Source organism: Drosophila montana, unplaced genomic scaffold (genome assembly GCF_035044405.1).
Source record: "Drosophila montana isolate Dmon_TW-CO22-7 unplaced genomic scaffold, ASM3504440v1 contig_2747_1, whole genome shotgun sequence".
In the NCBI taxonomy this organism is placed as follows: domain Eukaryota; kingdom Metazoa; phylum Arthropoda; class Insecta; order Diptera; family Drosophilidae; genus Drosophila; species Drosophila montana.
In genome coordinates, this window is record NW_026997619.1 from 716,589 (window position 1) to 736,641 (window position 20,053).

The following is a 20,053-nucleotide window of genomic DNA, read 5'->3' on the forward strand; positions in this document are numbered from 1 at the left end:
AGGCAGAAGAAAGCTTTCGCGATCCCATAAGATATATGTATATATTCTTGATCAGCAACAATCTCAGAAAGCATAAGAACTAAAGACTTAAAATTTTAAACGTAGTTCCTTTGATAGCATGCGTAGATTGAATTGGCGTTAATCGATAACATCGATAACTCGAATCACATCCCTGAAATCGATAAAAATCGATGTCAACATCCTGGATTTTATACTTATCTCGAGGTTCAAAAAAACTAGAAGCGCAGCATCTAGTATGTGGACTTTTGTGTGGTATACTAACTTACAGAATATTTCACTTTTTTTATATCTCCCTTCTTCCCCCCGAAATTTTAAGAATTTGCATTTTTTGAGGTATAGCCCTGTGCTTTGGTATCAACAAGTATTTGAATGCTTTATAAATTCCCTGAAAATATAAAAAAAAATTTGACAATAAACAACCAAGTTAATCAAGAACATTTCTCTAAGTGTGGGCCTGAGGAAAGAAAATGCACAGTCGTAGCATAAAGAGCTTAGATTTTAGCGTGTGTATTTGTGTGTGTATGTGTGTAGGAATACAGATGTCAGCCTGCTTGTGATGTCAACTCGATATAGGGTATTTCTTAGTCGGGCATTACCGACTAGAGTGCTCTACTCTTTTTTGACCTGGCGCCGAACGTATGCGCTTCGTTTGCTTTTTTGGCCAGCTGCTAATTAGTTGGCATAGCTGTTCGCATTCCCGCCAAATTCCAGAGCATCTTGCCGTCACATGTCGACCATAACAGATGCAGATGCATTTTCTTGTTGCCAATCAGTGCGAATGGCATTGTCCTGCGCAGGACATTGTGTGGTCGCCTTGCCAAGGACGATGGAAACTGGAATCCCTGGCAAATGTGTGTGTGTGTGCGTGTGCGTGTGTGTCTGTGTGTGTTTGTGTGTGCCTGGCAGCTGTTTTATTTGGTCGAAACAATGCGCTTATTGACAGTTTGCCAAAGGTGTCACACGGGTTGACACAAAGAACACACTGTAAAGGATCCTGTTTAGATCATTGTGTATACAGAATTTATGTGCCTGTAAATATGGCAGCTTGTGCGCATATTTCCGGACTGCAGCAAATAAAAGAATGCCTTGCATTTAAGAATTTCTGTTTTTTTTTTTCTATATTTATACTTTTTAGGAATGTATGTATGTATATACTTTTTAGAAATATAACATTTGAATATGCTCCGCAGAGAAATTTTGCATTGTTCTACCTATTAGTCATACACGCTGTAACATGCACCTAAACATAATGCAAATACAGCTCTCCGAGATGAATGTGTTTGTTTTAATAGTTATGACGTCATGCATGAATCATTGTCAACTCTAGTCAAGAATAGGTAATGGGAAATATTAATATATCACATGTTTTATATGGTGTTTAGCTCCAACTATGTTATATTGCTTACAGTGAAAGTTCCCTCGCCTGTTTTTTATTTTTAGATTAATTTTGGACCAAAAATAATGTTGCCAAATTTGAATGCCAAAACAATCTACAGATCGAACCACTAATAAAAAGCCAAACCTCGTGAAAATCGGTTGGATTTTGACCGAGTAATGAGAAAGGTAAATTTTGACCCATGTCTATATTCGATTTGTAAGGGTAACATTATATCATGAATTTCGACCAAAAATCATGTTGTCAGATTTGAATGCCAAATCAATCTAAAGGTCAAACCATTAACAAAAAACCAAAAATCGGGAAAATCGGTTGAGTTTTGACCGAGTTATGAGAAAGGGAAATTTGGACCCATGTCTGTATCAGATTTTTAAGGGTAACATTTTTACATGAATTTGGACCAAAAATGTTGTTGCCAGATTTGAATGCCAAAGCAATGTACAGGTCAAAACATTGCCAAAAAGCCAAATCTCGTGAAAATCGGTTGAGTTTTAACCGAGTTATGGGAAAGGGTAATTTGGACCCATGTCTATATCCGATTTTTTGGGTAACATTTTTACATGAATTTGGACCAAAAATGTTGTCAGATTTGAATGCCAAATCAATGTACAGGTCAAACCATTTACAAAAAGACAAATCTCGTGAAAATCGGTTGGATTTTGACCGAGTTATGGGGGTGGGAAATTTTGACCCATGTCTATGTCAGTTTTTTTGGGTAACAAATTTACATGAATTTGGACCAAAAATAATGTTGCCAGATTTGAATGCCAAATCAATCTACAGGTCAAACCATTAACAAAAAGACAAATCTCGTGAAAATCGGTTGAGTTTTGACCGAGTTATGAGAAAGGGAAATTTTAACCCATGTCCATATTCGATTTTTAAGGGTAACATTATATCATGAATTTGGACCAAAAATGTTGTTGTCAAATTTGAATGCCAAATCAATGTACAGGTCAAGCCATTTGCAAAAAGACAAATCTCTTGAAAATCGGTTGAGTTTTGACCGAGTTATGAGAAAGGGAAATTTTAACCCATGTCCATATTCGATTTTTAAGGGTAACATTATATCATGAATTTGGACCAAAAATAATGTTGCCAGATTTGAATGCCAAATCAATCTACAGGTCAAACCATTAACAAAAAGACAAATCTCGTGAAAATCGGTTGGATTTTGAACGAGTTATGGGAAAGGGTAATTTGGACCCATGTCTGTATCAGATTTTTAAGGTTAACATTATATTATGAATTTGGACCAAAAATAATGTTGTCAGATTTGAATGCCAAATCAATCTACAGGTCAAGCCATTTGCAAAAAGACAAATCTCTTGAAAATCGGTTGAGTTTTGACCGAGTTATGAGAAAGGGAAATTTTAACCCATGTCCATATTCGATTTTTAAGGGTAACATTATATCATGAATTTGGACCAAAAATGTTGTTGTCAAATTTGAATGCCAAATCAATGTACAGGTCAAGCCATTTGCAAAAAGACAAATCTCTTGAAAATCGGTTGAGTTTTGACCGAGTTATGAGAAAGGGAAATTTTAACCCATGTCCATATTCGATTTTTAAGGGTAACATTATATCATGAATTTGGACCAAAAATGTTGTTGTCAAATTTGAATGCCAAATCAATGTACAGGTCAAACCATTTACAAAAAGACAAATCTCGTGAAAATCGGTTGGATTTTGACCGAGTTATGGGAAAGGGTAATTTGGACCCATGTCTATATCCAATTTTTTGGACAACATTTTTACATGAATTTGGACCAAAAATGTTGTTGTCAGATTTGAATGCCAAATCAATGTACAGGTCAAACCATTTACAAAAAGACAAATATCGTGAAAATCGGTTGGATTTTGACCGAGTTATGAGAAAGGGTAATTTGGACTCATGTCTATATTCGATTTTTAAGGGTAACATTATATCATGAATCTGGACCAAAAATGTTGTTGTCAGATTTGAATGCCAAATCAATCTACTGGTCAAACCATTAACAAAAAGCCAAATCTCGTAAAATGGGTTGAGTTTTGACCGAGTTATGGGAAATGGGAAATTTTTACATATGTCTTTATAGGATAGTAGCGGGTATACCCTGGCCTGGCCCGTGACACGTTTAAAATATATTCTCTCAAAGATCTTTCTTGAAAGCGATCGGACGGTAAACAAAAAACTTTCTTACATCCGTTTTCATGAATGAATTTCCCGAAACCCCATCTTGACCTGTACCTTCAGTCAGTAAGTTAGTACAAACAGTTTTATATATATATATATATTACTATACAATGCTATATACTATACAATACCTTAGTATACTATACTGTTCTATAATTAATCATAGTGTTTTCCATACAATACCATAATATTCTATACTATACCATTTACTGTACTATACTATTCTATATACTATCCCCACAGTATAATATACTGTACTATCCTATACTATACTATCTTATAGCAAATTATAATACTTCTGTGATGTTCTATTACAATATCAATCCCCTTCTGTGTGGAATTCTTGCAATATCTTCGCAGAAACTATTTTAATTGGCAATTTATAATTTCTTAATAATTAATTTTCAATGCGTTAAATCATTAATTACAAGCAAAAAAGGGAATGTAAATTGGTTTTTATGCTTATGAAATGTACAAAAAAACAAAAGTTGTTATATTTGTTTCCCAATGCCGAAACATGCCATTGCATTAACATTTCAGTTGTATTACAACAAATTCCAGCTGTAAAACATGGTCTATATATTTTGATACTTTTGGAGATGTTAAGTACATCCGTTAACAATCAAATATTTCCTCTCCCACTGCCAATCAAAAACTGATTTGCCTAATTAAGAGTTTGAGAGTGAAAAAAAACACACACACACACACACACACAAAATCAAAACTCAAAGTTGATGTAATTTTTATAAGAAAAAAATATAAAAACAAAATGTTCGTATCGTGGGTATTTTGATATGCGGAAACCCTCATGAGAAGGGCGGGCGTGCGCCTAACCATTAATCTCTTGCCCAAACATTTAACGTATAAACATGAAAGAGAAGATCAAATATTTGTGGCCAGGGCCTGATAAAAGTTGGCTGGCTTATCACAAGCTGCCAGCTGGAGAAGAAGTCGGCGAAGTCGCAACCCGCAATCAGTTTGTCAGTTTGTCAGTCCGTCAAATGGACCCACATCAGTTGGGGCTCTGCCGATATGCTGTATGTCAATGATTTGCATTGCCTGTTCGGGGCGTGTCCAGTCCGAGTTTCTTCTTCCTTTCGTTCTCATTATCTTTGGCTACTTTTTGCTTCTTCTTTTTCATTATATATTTTTTTTGTGGACTCTTCAGATGAAAATATTCTGCGGCTTATCTAAATTCCCGAAAACTCAGTTGTTTATTGTTGTTGTTGTTGTTGTTGTTGTTTTTGTGTGCGCGGCATAACAAGCGCTTTTGTTTACAAGCAAACAGTTTGTTGTTGTTGCTGTTGTTTTTATTTTATTTTACAAATCAACACCTCGGGTATCAATTACCCAGAGCGAGACGCACAACAGCTCTGCGCACGTGAGCGAGAAAGAGAGGCAGCTACTCGGAGGCAGCGCTGCGTGAATCATTCTGAAGTCTGCACTGTGTGCATTTCTCAGATCCGCTCAGACTCGCTTTATCTACACTAATTAAAGTGTGACCGACCGAACGACCGACAGGCTGACGGACAGACGGATCGACGGACCGATGGACCGTTCCGGCAGCCATGTAAATCCTCAATGCTATTTATTTATGATCTTTTATTATTCCACTGATGACAAACTGAGCGAAATGGCAAAAAGCGAGCCTGGGCAACCGCACACGCCGATCCCTATCCCTATCCCTAGCCCAATTCCAAGCCCTTGGCTCTGAAAGGTCTTGTCTGGCATTAGTTGCGGCTATTTCTAGACGGCAGAGGTTCCTTGGTTTCTGGGAATGAAAATGACCACAGGCTGAGCTGATAAAGTAGCAAAAACCAGCTTACCTAACATTATAAGAGGAATTATATTAAAAGACTTTTAACAAAATTTCTAAAAAATTACTTTTAAACTAAAGGTCAAGTTACTTTGTGCAAATAATGAAATATAGATTTATTTTATTTTAATATGTTTAACTGATTAGAGTAAAAAATATTCGACGTGATTAAATATTTGACAAGTCAAAAATATTACTTTTCAAAATAATAATAAATACTATCAAAATCCTTGCTGAAACTTCAAGGTATTTCAGGTATTTTTCGTCAAAATATTTCTTGAATTTAAATTGCAGAAATATTTAAGTTGCCGCCTAGTCCAATATGTCTCGGTTCAGTTCTGACTAAGTTATGGGAGTTTAAAATCTAGGAAAGGCATTTCGTAGAGACTTAAGAACTTGATATGCCAACATTTTTGTCCATTGTAAAGTGAAGTTTGTTAAAAAAAAATTAATTGCCTCAAAATCTCTATTAACATAGCTAATTATAGAATTATTTTGACAATCACAGTCGTTAAGGGCGGCATTTTGCGGGATCAAAAATATAAAAAATTGTCTTCGAAAGTGAGTAAAGGGAAGTATATGATATTTTCGTAAACAACTCAAATTACAAGCAACAAATTGTAATTCTTAAATATTAGATAAATATTAGATTAGACTAATTAAGGCCTCGAAGTAGGAAATGATATCTTTTATAAGAAATTGATTTGGTTTTTGATATTCAAAAATTCGGAAATATTAGATGTCAAGGTCAATATCATGTAAAGGTGGAACCATGATAAAAGTTATATATTTCATCAACATTGGTTTGGTTTTTAATATTCAAAAATTCGTAAATATTAGATGCCAAACAAAATGTTGATCATTTATAATAATCTCTTTGGTTTTTGGATATTTTAATAAAATGTTGTGGAAGACATCTGAAAAGTTTAAAAAAGAGCTCCGATATTTGCCAGTCTAGTATTTAATTTGAGCAACCATCTTTCTTTTTGCCTTATACCCAAAGTCATTCGCCTAATCTTAGATCTATCTTAGGTCCGTAAAACTACCCTGAGACTTTGTCTTTGTCTTGTTACCGAGGCCCGATGATCTCATTAGCTGTTAAGTTATGTCGAAATAATTGGAATGCGGCTGGGTTCATGTGTGGTATCTAACTACTTGGTTGTTTTTGTCTATGAGCCGCAGCTGACATGCACCTGCCACGTTCCCTCAGACCTTGCAGCTTCATTAGAATTAGCACCCCCGAATGTGTTGCATAGTTTACACAGAGCGACAAGTAAATATTATGGTATTTAAGAAGAAGAAACTAAATATGTGTCTGGTCTGGTCTGGTCTGTTCTGTTCTTCTGGCTGTAGCCAGTCAAGCGCCGCTTGGAAATTGAGTGCAACGGAAACAGGTGCACTGTGGCACAGGTCGTCAAGCATATTAGGTAACTCCCGACGAAACTCAAAGCCATCGATATAAGTGACACAAATGAAACACGAAACACGCGTAAATTTTCTAGCGCAGCGCGGGAAAATTATAAAAAAACAAGCAAAGGTGACTCAAGGCGAGAACACAAGTAAAATAGTTGAAATCGACTGCGCGATACTCTGTTTATAGATCCATCGAATCTCTAAAATCTTCCTGATTATCGGCTTGGTGACTCTACAACTGTAACTTCCTAACAGTCATATTCAAACTGTGACGGGGCAATATTCATGTTTGGAACGCGTGAAAAATGTTTTTAGCTTGAATCTTAGAGCTGAAGATTGTTCTAGCTGCCAAATTTGGCTGTAAAACTGTGGAAAGAAAATATATTTGTGGGTAAGCTGCCTCTTAATGGGCGTGGCAAGTTTTTTAGAGCGCTTTGCTTAGCTTGAAGGCACAGGCTTAACTATTCCAAGGTATAACTCCCTCTCTTCCCAACACAAATAGACGAGCCAATATGCCCGTTTTTACTTTGCAAACAGTGTATGCGAAAAACCGAAATTCTTTGGCAACACACAGCTGACTAATCGCGCATGACTCAGGTTTGGTGTGTGTGGCAATTAGAGAATGTTGCACATTAATTACAAGTGTTCGGGGGCAACTAATAAACTGGAGCAGGCGGCTTGTGTGCAACAAATCGAGTGGATATCATATGCATGCGGCACGTCCACTCGCTGCAGTGTGGGAAAATGATACAATAAAGTGGTAAGTCTACCCCCCGCTGCGCCCCCCTCTCAAACGCAGGTTGCACTCCAAATTTAACATTTGTGGCGCGTTGTGCGATGAAAAACAATTTTCTCCACAAATCACAGTCGCCGACTTTGTTGATGTTGTTTTCTTCTTATGTTTGGTTTTTTCTTCTTCTTTTTTGCACCCTGCTTTTGCTTTTGCAACACTTTCACCTGCAGATTTGGCACGTAAATGGGCAGATAAGCCAAGCAAAGCGAAGCCAAAACAACATTAGCTAGCGGCAAGTTAAGTATCTAATAGATTTGTATACCCTGTAAATAGTAAATGAACTGAAAAAGTAGACAGCAGTTGTCTGTAAGTGCTTGACAGGCTGTCGATCTATAGGTTAGGTATATATTTACTTTATATATCTGACCATATGAACTCGGCTAGGCTGACTAAATTGGGTACGTACATTCAAAAGCGAAAGAACTGTAGAACATTAACAAGAGTTCATAGAAAAATGGATGGGATAAGGCGACACAGAAGTTTTTATAACGTTAAGAAAATATATAGATTACGAATTCTTACAGTTTTATATTCATACCCGCTGCAGATATTTACCGAATATTAAAGCATTTATATAAATTTGATTAAGTCTTAAGAATTAAAAAAACAAAAGTTACTTTAAATTTTTGTTGTATATTCTTAAGCTTAAAATCTCTACAATTTTTAAAACTATCGATCGAAGGGATTTGCGCTACAATCGATTATCGATTATGCACAATGTTCGATATTTTGCAACACTATTCACCAAAAAACATATGCCGTTGCTTTCTAATTATTACAGCATATCTGCAAGTCGAGCACAACCGACTAAAGCATTCTTACTTAGCCTTTTTTTTTTAGCATTTAAGATTTGTTTTTGCTCATTGAGATTGGGAAATCATTGAAGACTTTTTTTTGCCTAGTCTGAAGTCTTTTGTTGAGGTTCTGCCCACTGACAGCTTTTGTCAACTTTTGCTGGCTGCTCGTTTGGGCCATGTTCGTTGACCTCATTTGTGATCTCTGTGTGAGTGTGTGTGAGTGTGTGTGCGTGTTTTGTTTTTGTTGGGCTTTTCGGTTGCCAGTTAATTCACTTTCATTGCGGGCTGTCTTATGCTTTTTAGATGGGCACGGCTCAGTTTTGATTAAGTTGTGTCATGCAACGCTGATTTAATTATCATCAGGCTTATTTCCATTGTGAGCAGCCCCGAAAATACAAAATAAAAACTAACTAACTAATGAGGAAGTGCTGTGAATTTTCGAGTGAAAAGCCAAAAGCTGCCATGTAATATATGACAATAATAGAAAGCTGAACACATCATATACATATGAGATGAGCTTGTAACCAGGCACCGCCAATTGGGTGAGTAGGTTGTGCTTGGGCTTAACCGGATAATTAAGATGCTATCGATAGATGTTTTTTCATGATATGCGACTGACGGCGGGGACAAATATGATAGCCAGCAATTAAAGCAAATGAAAATGTTTGCAATTATGAGAACAATCAATAAATACATATAAAATGTTATTCATTATTTTGAAGCATGATACTTTCTGATAAATTCTTAATTCAAAGCACAACTTATTTTCAAAATTAATTTCAATTTAATTCAAAACAATATGATTTGGAATATATTATAAAAATATTTATATATATTTAACTTTAATATGATGTGGTACGGAAATTATCTAAAAACTATTTATATATATTTTACTCGTTTGTAGAGAGCCAAAAACAGTCTTACGGTCAGTTTACCCCATAAATATATCCCCAATATTTTTTCTTTTGCATTTTGCAAGCATAATCCAAATTATTTGAAATTTTCTTCTATATACTGGAAGTCTAAATATGATAAAAAAAATGTATATAAAGGTGGACCTACAAATTGGGAATTACAAATTGTTACAAAAAATCAAGGTGTCCTTTTTTTGCAGATTCGCTAATATTGAAGGTAGCACAACTTTTGACTATAATAAGTAAAGAAATTTTGGAAAGAAATTCTACGTTTTATCAGAAGCAATTCATTTCGAGGTCTGTTCCTTAGTTCTATAAAATATGATGACCCAGAAAAAGAATTAATCTTATTAATCTTATTAATATTTCAAATTGTATGTCTTAAACATAGCTCTATACAATTCGATTTGTTTAAAGCAGTTTAATAAACATGTCACAGTTTTTCACATGCCACACATAAACATTTGTGCGCACCTAGAGGACCCCATGCCATGCTCAGCACATGCCGCCAGCCGCAGGACTAACCCGGAAAGTGTGTAGAACATGTGACTGCTGACGAGTCCTTTGACAGGACTTTCCCAATAAACACACGCTGTGCGGCGATAAAGTCAAGTGCGGCCCACAGATAATTCCGGCTAAAAGGCTGCTAATGGCTAAGAGAAGAGAGAGAGAGACACAGAGAGAGAGAGGGAGAGAGAGACAGAGAAATGAAGAAAAAGGGTGAGGGAGAGATAGAGATAGAGAGAGAGAGAGAAAGAGAAACAGAGAGAGAGGGAGCGAGAGAGAGATAAAGAGATACAGAGAGAGATACAAAGGCAGAGAAAGATACAGAGAGAGAGAGAGGTACAGATAGAGATAGATACAGATAGAGAGAAACAGAGAGAGATACAGAGTGAGGGAGATAGATTGAGAAAGAGAGAGAGAGAGAAAAAGATAATGGGAAAAAGTGAGAAAAACCCGGAGATAACCTGGTTCAGATTGGGCTTCATTCGCGCGGTTCATTCACCAGCTTCGCTCGGGCAGGTAGATCGCATTCGGTTGTGTTTTTGTATCTCTAATATTTTTGTTTGTATTTTTAGTATCTCTTTTTACTCACAGTTTTTTTTTGTAGTTCTTTTTTTGTGAATGATTTCCGCTGATTATGATAAACAGCGAAGCTAAAAAACACAGCCAAATGAACGCGGCCCAGAGAAATGCGCAAAAGTTCACGCAAACAAAAGTCATTTAACTTTTGTTTTTGTTGTTGAATGAAGCTGTGTTGGGGAGTGTGTGCCTGTGTGTGTGAGCGTGTGTGTGTTGAGTAACTCATTTAAAATGCAATTTTCGCATATTAATTTTGACAATAACATTTTTGTACAAATAATCAACCTGCGTCCACTTTTGTGTGGGCTGGCATCGAAAAATTATTTAAATGCCGCACATTTCCTTTTTGCTTTCGAGGGCAGCTGAGGGGAGTTTGTGGACACCGAAGCGTGGGATCTTTAGCCAGTTTAGAGTATGAACGGCCTCTTTTAATTGTTTCGAAACCAGTCTGTGGATCTTGTGTGTGCTGTGTGTGTGTGTGCTGTGCGTGCTGCCAGTCGGCAATCTTATTGACAATTGTCCGTTCTCTCGACGAAAACTTGGAATATTATCAGTTTCTCGTGCCCGGCATGCTAATGAGGGAGCGCGCGCGGATCGGGCTCCAGGAGAGGCCTATAAAACACGAAAGCAACAACAAACAATTCACAGAGCCCAGCTGCTATAACAATTCCCCCCATCCCGCCGCGCCAACTGATCCCAGCTTGAGTTTTTTTTTTTAGTGGAAGTTTCTGTCACGTTGTTTGTGTTGTGAATTTGCGCTCCGTCGAACTATCTGGATAATTATGAGGCGTTTATTTTTGGGGGCTGATAAAGATTGGATACTCTTATAGATATATAGCAATTGTTTGTTGATATCATCTGATCTAAGTGGGAAATTTCAATCAGGTTTTTATACCCTGAACCCATTGAAAATAGGTTAAGGTTAGGTATAATGTATTTGTGCAAATGTATGTAAAAGGCAGAAAGAAGCATCTCCGACCCCATAAAGTATATATATTCTTGATCAGCATCTGTCCGTACGTCCGTCCGTCTGTCCGTCTGTCCGTATGTAGTAACGCAAGGATCTCAGAACCTATAAGAGCTAGAGAATTGAAATTTTAGCTGTAGGTCCTCCTAGTCCCCGCGCAGATCGAGCTAGAGTCACCAAAGTTGACATGTAGCTTCTAGAATAGTATATATATATATCAAGTATCTTTCATTTTATACCTATCGCCTGTTGGAAGAAGAGGATTCAGGGTATCCCCTAGTCGGGAGCTCCCGACTAGAACCTCTTACTTGTTTTTATATAAAATTACAAATTTTGGGGCTTTCTATGCCTATGAAAGTTATATCATATAGTTATCCGATCCTTTCGTTTCTGATACAGACAGCAAAAAGAAGGCTCTGTAGCAAGTTTCAATAAGAAAGTTCCGCTGGTTCCTGAGTACACAAAGGTTCACACTTGGAAGATTACGACCTTATGGACTCGACTTTCGTATACCTTTCCACTTCAATGCGTTGCACAAGCCATGACAACATTATAATACCCGCTACCCTATAACATAAAAAAACAACATTTATTATTGTCAAAATATGCTCAGCTATTGGAGCTCACGTTTTAATTTTTTTATAATGTCACTAATTTATTGTACGTGCTGCACTACAAAGCACACACACAGCTCGAACCGTTGGCCCGACTTTTGGCTGCGACCCATTTAGGTGTTTTTAATAATAACATGAATTGGAGGCGGGGATCGGGGATGGGCAGGGCTTGGGGATTGGGGCTTGTGGCGTATCGCAACTGTTTGCATTTCAATGAGAGGGCGCTCTACCTCCAAAGTTCAAGGCACTTGAGAGCGCTGGGGGTGGGGGGGGGGGGGGGGGGTTGGGGCAGTAGCCCACATGGCTGTCGCATGTTGACATTTTGTCAGGCACTTTGTCAATTGGAAAATTAGACAGTTGCTGACTTGAAGCTGGCATTTATTTGGTCTATTGAATTGACAGAGTTTTATGGGCAAACAAATGGTAAAAATAATAATATTACCTAAATATGCAGCTTATTTTCACACGGTTTTGAAAGTATTTTCGGTTTCTCTATGTTCTCGCACACCTTCTGAGCAGGTAGTGCAATGGAATTCAGTATGCAAATGTCTATGATCTGATCCGAAGTAAGTTTACATTCGGTTAACGTGTAAATTTTTTATGGAATTGATAACTTGCGATTATCATTATCAAGTCACAAAAAGCTTAAGGTGCATATAGCATAGGGTATAATGCTTGAAAATAACATATGAATAATTTAACTACATATATAATTGAAAAAACAAACCCTATCAAAAATGTTTTCTTATATTTGTGCTCCTTGTTCCTTTAATTTGAATATTTAAAATGCGAACTGCAACCGCCGAAAAACAAGCATTTGCAGGAATTCCTTAAACTTCAAAGCATAAAATAATTCTAGAATCATTTACAGGGTATCTATATTTAGCTGTTTAGTGCATTGCCTTTTAAAGAATATAAAGTCCTGTTGCTCTTTCATTTTCATTATGGGTCTACTTATAGGGTATATTGTTTTTGTAGGGTATGTTGTAGTCGAACTTTATACTATTTTTCCTATCTATACCCTAGATTACTAATAAGAACTATCTTTTGCCTTTTCAAAAGATTAATTCAAAAGTAAACACAGGGTATCTTAAAGTCAGTTCGTTTACTCATTTAGCTTTTCGCACATCAAATTCTTTTCATAACTTTCTTTCTTAGGCACAAATCCAAAATGATCTCTAATAACATTCAAAAATCTTTTCTTAAACCATTTACAGGGTATCTCAGAGACACACATATCCTATATGTCTATTAGCTTGCAATACCTATATACAGTTGTTCAACATAAAATGCCAGTAAAAACTTCTTATTCAAAATTGTTTTTAAATGTCTACAGGGTATTTGGTAGTCGCATCGTTTGGCTGTCTGCCTTTCACCAACTCTAATGCCATTTGGCACTATCTTTCCCAGGCGTAAATCAAATAATAAAATATAAAAATTCAAATTATGCGATCGTTTGCTTGCGATCAACTCAAGACCCCGAGACTCCCGAAATGCCAAGCACATTTAATTTATGGAACCCGAAAAATCCCGCCAACAAACCCACGATCCCTCCTCACCCCCCCTGTGCTAACAATGAAACAAACAAGTGCGCTGATTAGTGGCCTTATCACTGTGGCCACTGTTTGCGCCTGGCTCTCTGTGTGTGACCAAGTCAGCTGGTTGTCAAATAAATATTGTCAAATATTTAACTGCAGAGTCATCAATCCCGAATCCCGAATTCGAATCCGTGCACCCAATTTTGAACCACGGGCGAATGAACCGCAAACGGCAGCCCACACAGGCCATAAAACCCAAGAGGCGTACAAAAATATTTGATTACTGATTAGGCGAACAGCGAGACGGACAAACAGACAGACAGACAGACGGGCGGACAGACGAGTGTTTGACTTGAGTGCACTCACTTGCACTTTCCACACTAGATTAGCGATCATGTTAGAGGATCGTTGGGTGGCTCGGCAGGGGTTCAGATTAGGGTTCACTAACTCCTCGCTTAGCTAATTGCAACATGAGACGCGCTGTCAATGCTGGTTGCCCATTAGAGATCCGTCGTCTGCTTGCCACACGCTCAGCTCAGCTTTTGTCTGGTGATTTTCGCAGAGCTTCGATCGTTGCGGTTGCCACAAATGAAATCGAATCAATGCTGAATGCCACCTCGCATGCATGTGCAACGCATTCGAGCGTTGTAATTTGCAATTTTATGCGTTTTACACTCGTGCTCGCTGCGTATCCATGTATCTGTATCTATGACAAGCGCATCTGTGAGTGCGGCCAATGCACGCAGCAGCAGCGACAGCAGCATGCCACATGGCAAGACGGCATATTTGCTGCCTTTGCGGTTGTCCAGTCTCAAATGACGCCTCCCTTTGGACATCTAGCGGAGTTCAGCTGCCTGGCTAATGATCACATAGTAGCTGGAAATGGCTCTAATGTTTATAAGTGCAGATAATTTCTGAAAATTGCATAAGAGATTAGATAAGTTTCGTTGGGGATGGGGGCAAAGTGCGAGCAAAAGAGCTATGTCTATAAGGGCGTACGTCTTAAGTCTTTGGAGATTTCCCAAATATATGGAAAAAGAAGAAAAAGACTCAGCTCCTTTTAATTACTTCTTCAAATTAGATAAGTTAAAACAGTTTTGAGAAGAATATATAGGAAGATATTAGTATCCGTTTACATAATATCGCTATTATAAGTTTGGCAGACAAGTAATGAAATTTTCCAGGCTTATACTCAGTGTAAATAAATAATACAATTAGTCTTAGCTTATTGTTATTTCTTACTACTTCGTTTCATTCCAGCTTCCAGACTGTTTCAACTTATTTTTCTATGCTAATGCACTACCTGAATCGCAGATTAAAATATTTTAACAGCGATTCATTATACCCTTGCAGAGGGTATTATAATGTTGTCGTGAAATGTGTAACGCATAGAAGGAGACATCTCCGACCCCATAAAGTATATATATTCTTGATCAGTATCAACAGCCGAGTTGATATAGCCATGTCCGTCTGTCCGTCTGTCCGTCTGTCCGTCTGTCTGTTTCTATGCGAACTAGTCTCTCAGTTTTAAAGCTATCTTTATGAAACTTTGCAGAATTCCCTCTTTCTGTTGCACGCAGCTCATATGTCAAAACCAGCTGGATCGGACCACTATATCATATAGCTGCCATAGGAACGATCGGTCGAAAAGTAGGTTCTTGTATGAAAAACATTTTTGTTTATAAAGTTATCTTGACTAAACTTTGTATTTATTAGTTTTACTACGCTCCCCATATATATGCAAAATCCTATTAAGATCGGGCAACTATATCATATAGCTGCCATAGGAACGATCGGTCGAAAATTAAGTTTTTGTATGGAACATTTTTATGTTTTTCAAGATATCTTGACCAAACTCGGTATTTATTAGTTTTACTAGGCTCCCCATATATATGCAAAATCCTATTAAGATCGGACCACTATATCATATAGCTGCCATAGGAAAGATCGGTCGAAAATTAAGTTTTTGTATAGAAAATTTTTATGTGTTTCAAGATATCTTAACCAAACTCGGTATTTATTAGTTTTACTACGGTCCCCATATATATGCAAAATTCTATTAAGATCGGACAACTATATCATATAGCTGCCATAGGAACGATCAGTCGAAAATTATGCTGTTGTATGGAATTTTTTTGTTTTTCAAGATATCTTGACCAAACTCGGCATTTATTAGTTTTACTATGCTCCCTCCACTTATGCAAAATCTTATTCACATCGGGCAACTATATCATATAGCTGCCATAGGAACGATCGGTCGAAAATTAAGTTGTTGTATGGAAACCTGTTTTGTTTTTCAAGATATCTTAACCATACTCGGCATTAACTATTTTCCCTGTGCTTCTTAGATACGGGCAAAGCACTATGAGCATTTTGAAAAGGTTGGGTCTGCAAGGGTATTAAATCTTCGGTGTGCCGAAGATAGCACTTCTTTCTCGTTTTTATTTTCATATCATAAATACTCATTATACTCATACTCATTGTTTTGAACTACTTAAAAGTACGCATTGAATTTTCATAATACTCAAAGTACTTATTTGTACGCCTAGTGTAGATAAGTTTTCTTATTTGCAGTTGTGCAAATGTCGAAAGATATTTATTTTTAGTTATGCTCTATCTCAGGCTTGTTTATAAATACTACTCATAATTATTCTGGCGGAATATTAAAAAATACGCTTATGAAAGATATTAATCATTAATTATTCCTCATCCCAGTTTCGAGTATAAAACTACTCATACCCATTCTGGCATACTACTCAAAAGTACGCAAAGTATAAGAGTACTCGTTCTATTCGTATACTCAAAAGTACGTTCTTGTCGCAACGCAACTACTCTCTTTGAACTCGGTGTGAATAACTCGTATTAAAACGTTTCGAAAGCAATGGAATTTTTGTAATCTGCCCCGCTATTGACTGTACTTGCAATGTTTAGGGCCATGGCACCGACTTTCGAGCCGGAAACTGCGTTGCAATAAACCTTCCAACGAGGCAAGCATTGACATTTACTCGGTTATCACCTTGCCGCCATCAGAGCTCGGGACTGATGAAAATTACATTCAATTAATGAAGAGCCAACGAAAAGGACGCGCCCATAAAGGACACACAGAGGCAGATGTTTGGCTAGCTAAAGGGAGAGGAAGAGAGAGAGATAGAGAGAGGGAGATGCAGACAAACCTGTGCCGGCTCCAACAAAAGGACAGGCAGCTTGTCGAACTGTGAGACGAGCGCGCCAAACGCAGGACAAGGCCTGTAATAACACAAGGCACAAGGACCTCAAGACAGACGAGCCAATATCCTTAGCCAACAGCCTGTTGTAGACGAGGCGAGTTTTAGGTACAGGCCGCGACGACAGATGTTTTCATAGACATACCAAAGCAGGTCATTGCCTGCTACTGCTGCTGCTGCTCTGAGGATGCGCTGCGCTGCATTGGTCCTGCCAGCATATGTATAGAAATGTATCTTAAAGATACAGACGAGGCAGCTGCCACACTTGAAGATCAGGCTGTTTATAAATCGAACGTCGTCGGTTGCGTCTTTTGCTCTTTTGTCTCGCCCGAGCGCATTCGCTGAAAGTGGTTGCCACTGGCTCCGATTACATGCCGCGCACTTCGAGCTGCAGATACAGGCACAGCTACAGCTACAGCTACAGATACATATGCATAGATACGCACGGTAGGCACCCCAATATGCTGATGTTTTGTTTATAAATAGTTGGCCATGAATTTTCTTTGTGTGGTGCGTTGGGCTTGCTAAAAGATTTTTATGATCGTCGCACGACTTGAACAAAATAATTTATATTTATGAAAAGCAAATCAAGAAAACCGATCGACGCGTAATTTGAGTAGTTTTTTCCCCGTGGAAATTCAGAGCGGTTTCTCTTTGCCCCTTTAAAACGGATGAGTTTTTTTTATACAGGGCTTCGAAATAATTTCTCAAATGCCATTCGATTTGATTAATTAGCTGAACTTTGATGGAAGTAGAAAGAATTGGTTGCAGGTAGCTTTGATCTACATGCATATGTCTAACAGCGGGGTGGCTTTTGGGTTTCTCATATATCTGTTGATCGATTCTGGGTACGCTTCATTTATAATTTAAATATCGGCACAATTACTTGATACGGTTACGCTTATTAATTAGGCATTTGGAACTCACCTCCTCGTAGGTATTCTCCCTGGAACTCGACTGTGTGCTGCTGGCAATGGAGCGTCGAAACATTTCACTGTTTGCAAATATAAAAATTAAATAGAAATATGAATAAAAATAATAATTTAATAGATAATAAAACATAATAACATGATCGGACTCTTTAGTATGTTAGACTCAAGTAAATTGAATAGAATATTATTAAGCTGAGAAAAAAATATAATATAAATGAAAATAATGGATTATAATCTATTAGGCATACATCTAATACAACTGCATATATTAGATTATGGTCATAGCTGCAAAGCGTAAAATTATTCTCTGTATCTCGAATCACGCTTCACGCATTTGGCTTTTCACTTCTATTAACCCTAAATTTGGTTGAAACTTCATTTCGAACATAACTTAAAGACCCGACAACATTCTTTATATCTAAAAATGATATGGATGAAATTTATTAACGCCTATCAAAAGTATCCAGTTTTATCTAAGGTTTGATTCAATAGACATAACTATTAATAGCATAGACGATAAATCCTATGAACTATCAAAGTTTACGATTGAAAGTCTTATCGATTAAAAAGTCCAAAATAGATAATGCTCCTAATCTAAAATCTCATCTTGATATCTAACTATTTGGAAATGTGTTTCCGCATCTTTCGATTAAATTTCACACTTATCTATACAAATGTTATCGTTTGAGTAGAAGGGCTTAATAGGTGGGCGCATAGACGGGAGAAGTGTGTAAAGTTACATTTACTATAATATAAGAAAATTTGACTTAAATTTCAAAAAATCTATATAATCTATATTATTTCTGGAACCTTCTCTTATCTGAACAATAGGTTAACCAATCGATTTATATATCCCATTTCTTTTCTACACCCCTTCTGTCTACCCCCGCTCCCTTAACCTCCTTTTCGGCTGGTTCGAATTCTAATGCGACACGTCTGAATACCCAATAAATACCAATTAGTCGTCGGGTGTATGGAAATCGAGTGCCGTGTCCAATGTAATGCCAAACGCGACCCACACGCTAACAATTAGCATAATTTATTAATCTGGCGACTGGGCACACCGTATAAACTTGTTTTAAGCAACTAAATCAAATAAATAAAAAGCAGATTTTAGCTGTTAAATTGTTTACCTTAAACGTTGGCAGGCAGTGGGCGTGTTGACAGTGAGATTGGTCCTTGAATCGCTCAGATGGGCGATCGAGTTGCATAAGCTATTGTTCATATTGTTGTTCAGCATTATGTTGTTGTTGCTGTTGCTAATGTTGTTGCTATTGTTGTTGCTATTGTTGTTGTTGTTGTGGTTGTGGTTGTTGCTCAGCTTGGTCGTGTGACCGGAGGCAGCAGCCAGCGCCGTGGCGGGCATCTTGCTAGCTTCAAGCTGCCCAAATATGGCGCCTCTCATTAAACCGTCTTTTGGGGTTGGGCACCTCCAAGCTGTTGTTGTTGTTGCTTGTTGCTGTTGTTGTTGTTGTTGCTGTTGTTGTTGTCTGTTGCGGCCCACACGACGGCGGCACACGAACGCGTTGCCCAATTTGGAGTGTTTAGCAGCGGCGTCTGATTGCAAGTTTTTTGTTTTTCTTTTTATCTCCGGATTTTTAATTTATATGCATTAGCTAAAATGTTGCTAATTTTTTCGTTTGTTTAGCGCCATTTTTGGTCGTAAAAATGAGCCTGATAAATCAGCTGAACAAACAAACTTTTAAGCACGAAGCACACGTCGTCTAATTAACTCGTTGCCAAAAATCAGAATTGACTACGCGACGGGAGGCAGTTCGTTTGGCCTTTTAAGGCGGGCGCCTGCCAACTACACACACAAACACACACAGAGACACGTTAACAATTATGACGCAACTTTTACGGACACTTGACACAGGTGCGCTGTGTGGCAGACAGCATGTGGCAAGTTTGACAACAAGTTCGACTTCTTGCTGCGCCGATAACTAAAACAAAACTGATTTATGTCTGTCACAGCGCCAACTGCTGCTGCTGCTGCAATTGCTGCTGCAGTTGCTGCTGCTGCTGTTGAGCGCTCCCCAATCCCGCTGCCAGTGGACGACAATTAGTTCTACATGTCGTCACACGTCGTAAGCCACAGGAAGCCACAAGAGAAGCAACAACAACAACGGCTGCAATCGTCAGCTTTTGGGGCGCCACGGGGGGTTGCCTGCACTTTCATCTCACTACTTACTTGCGCATTTTGCTTTGCTCTCGCCTTTCTGCTATTCATACTTATATTCATATACCCCTTACACCGCCCCACACCCCCCCTTTCAGCTCCACACACATTGCTGCTGTTGCGGTTGTGTAATGCGACAACAAAAAGCGATCAGATGTCCTTCTACGGATGTGCGCTTTGCTCTTTCTT

The 20,053-nt window shown here is 37.9% G+C and overlaps 1 protein-coding gene across 1 annotated transcript; it reads right to left on the reverse strand.

Moving 5' to 3' along the window:
• Nucleotides 1-14,365: 14,365 nt before the first annotated feature.
• LOC135429928 (uncharacterized protein DDB_G0286105-like) lies at nt 14,366-19,051 on the reverse strand. Its single transcript, XM_064684420.1, has 3 exons — nt 18,819-19,051; nt 17,681-17,747; nt 14,366-14,443 (listed from the first exon to the last, which is right to left on the reverse strand). Exons 1-3 carry the CDS (start codon nt 19,049-19,051, stop codon nt 14,366-14,368), a joined length of 378 nt encoding a protein of 125 aa, XP_064540490.1.
• Nucleotides 19,052-20,053: the final 1,002 nt, after the last annotated feature.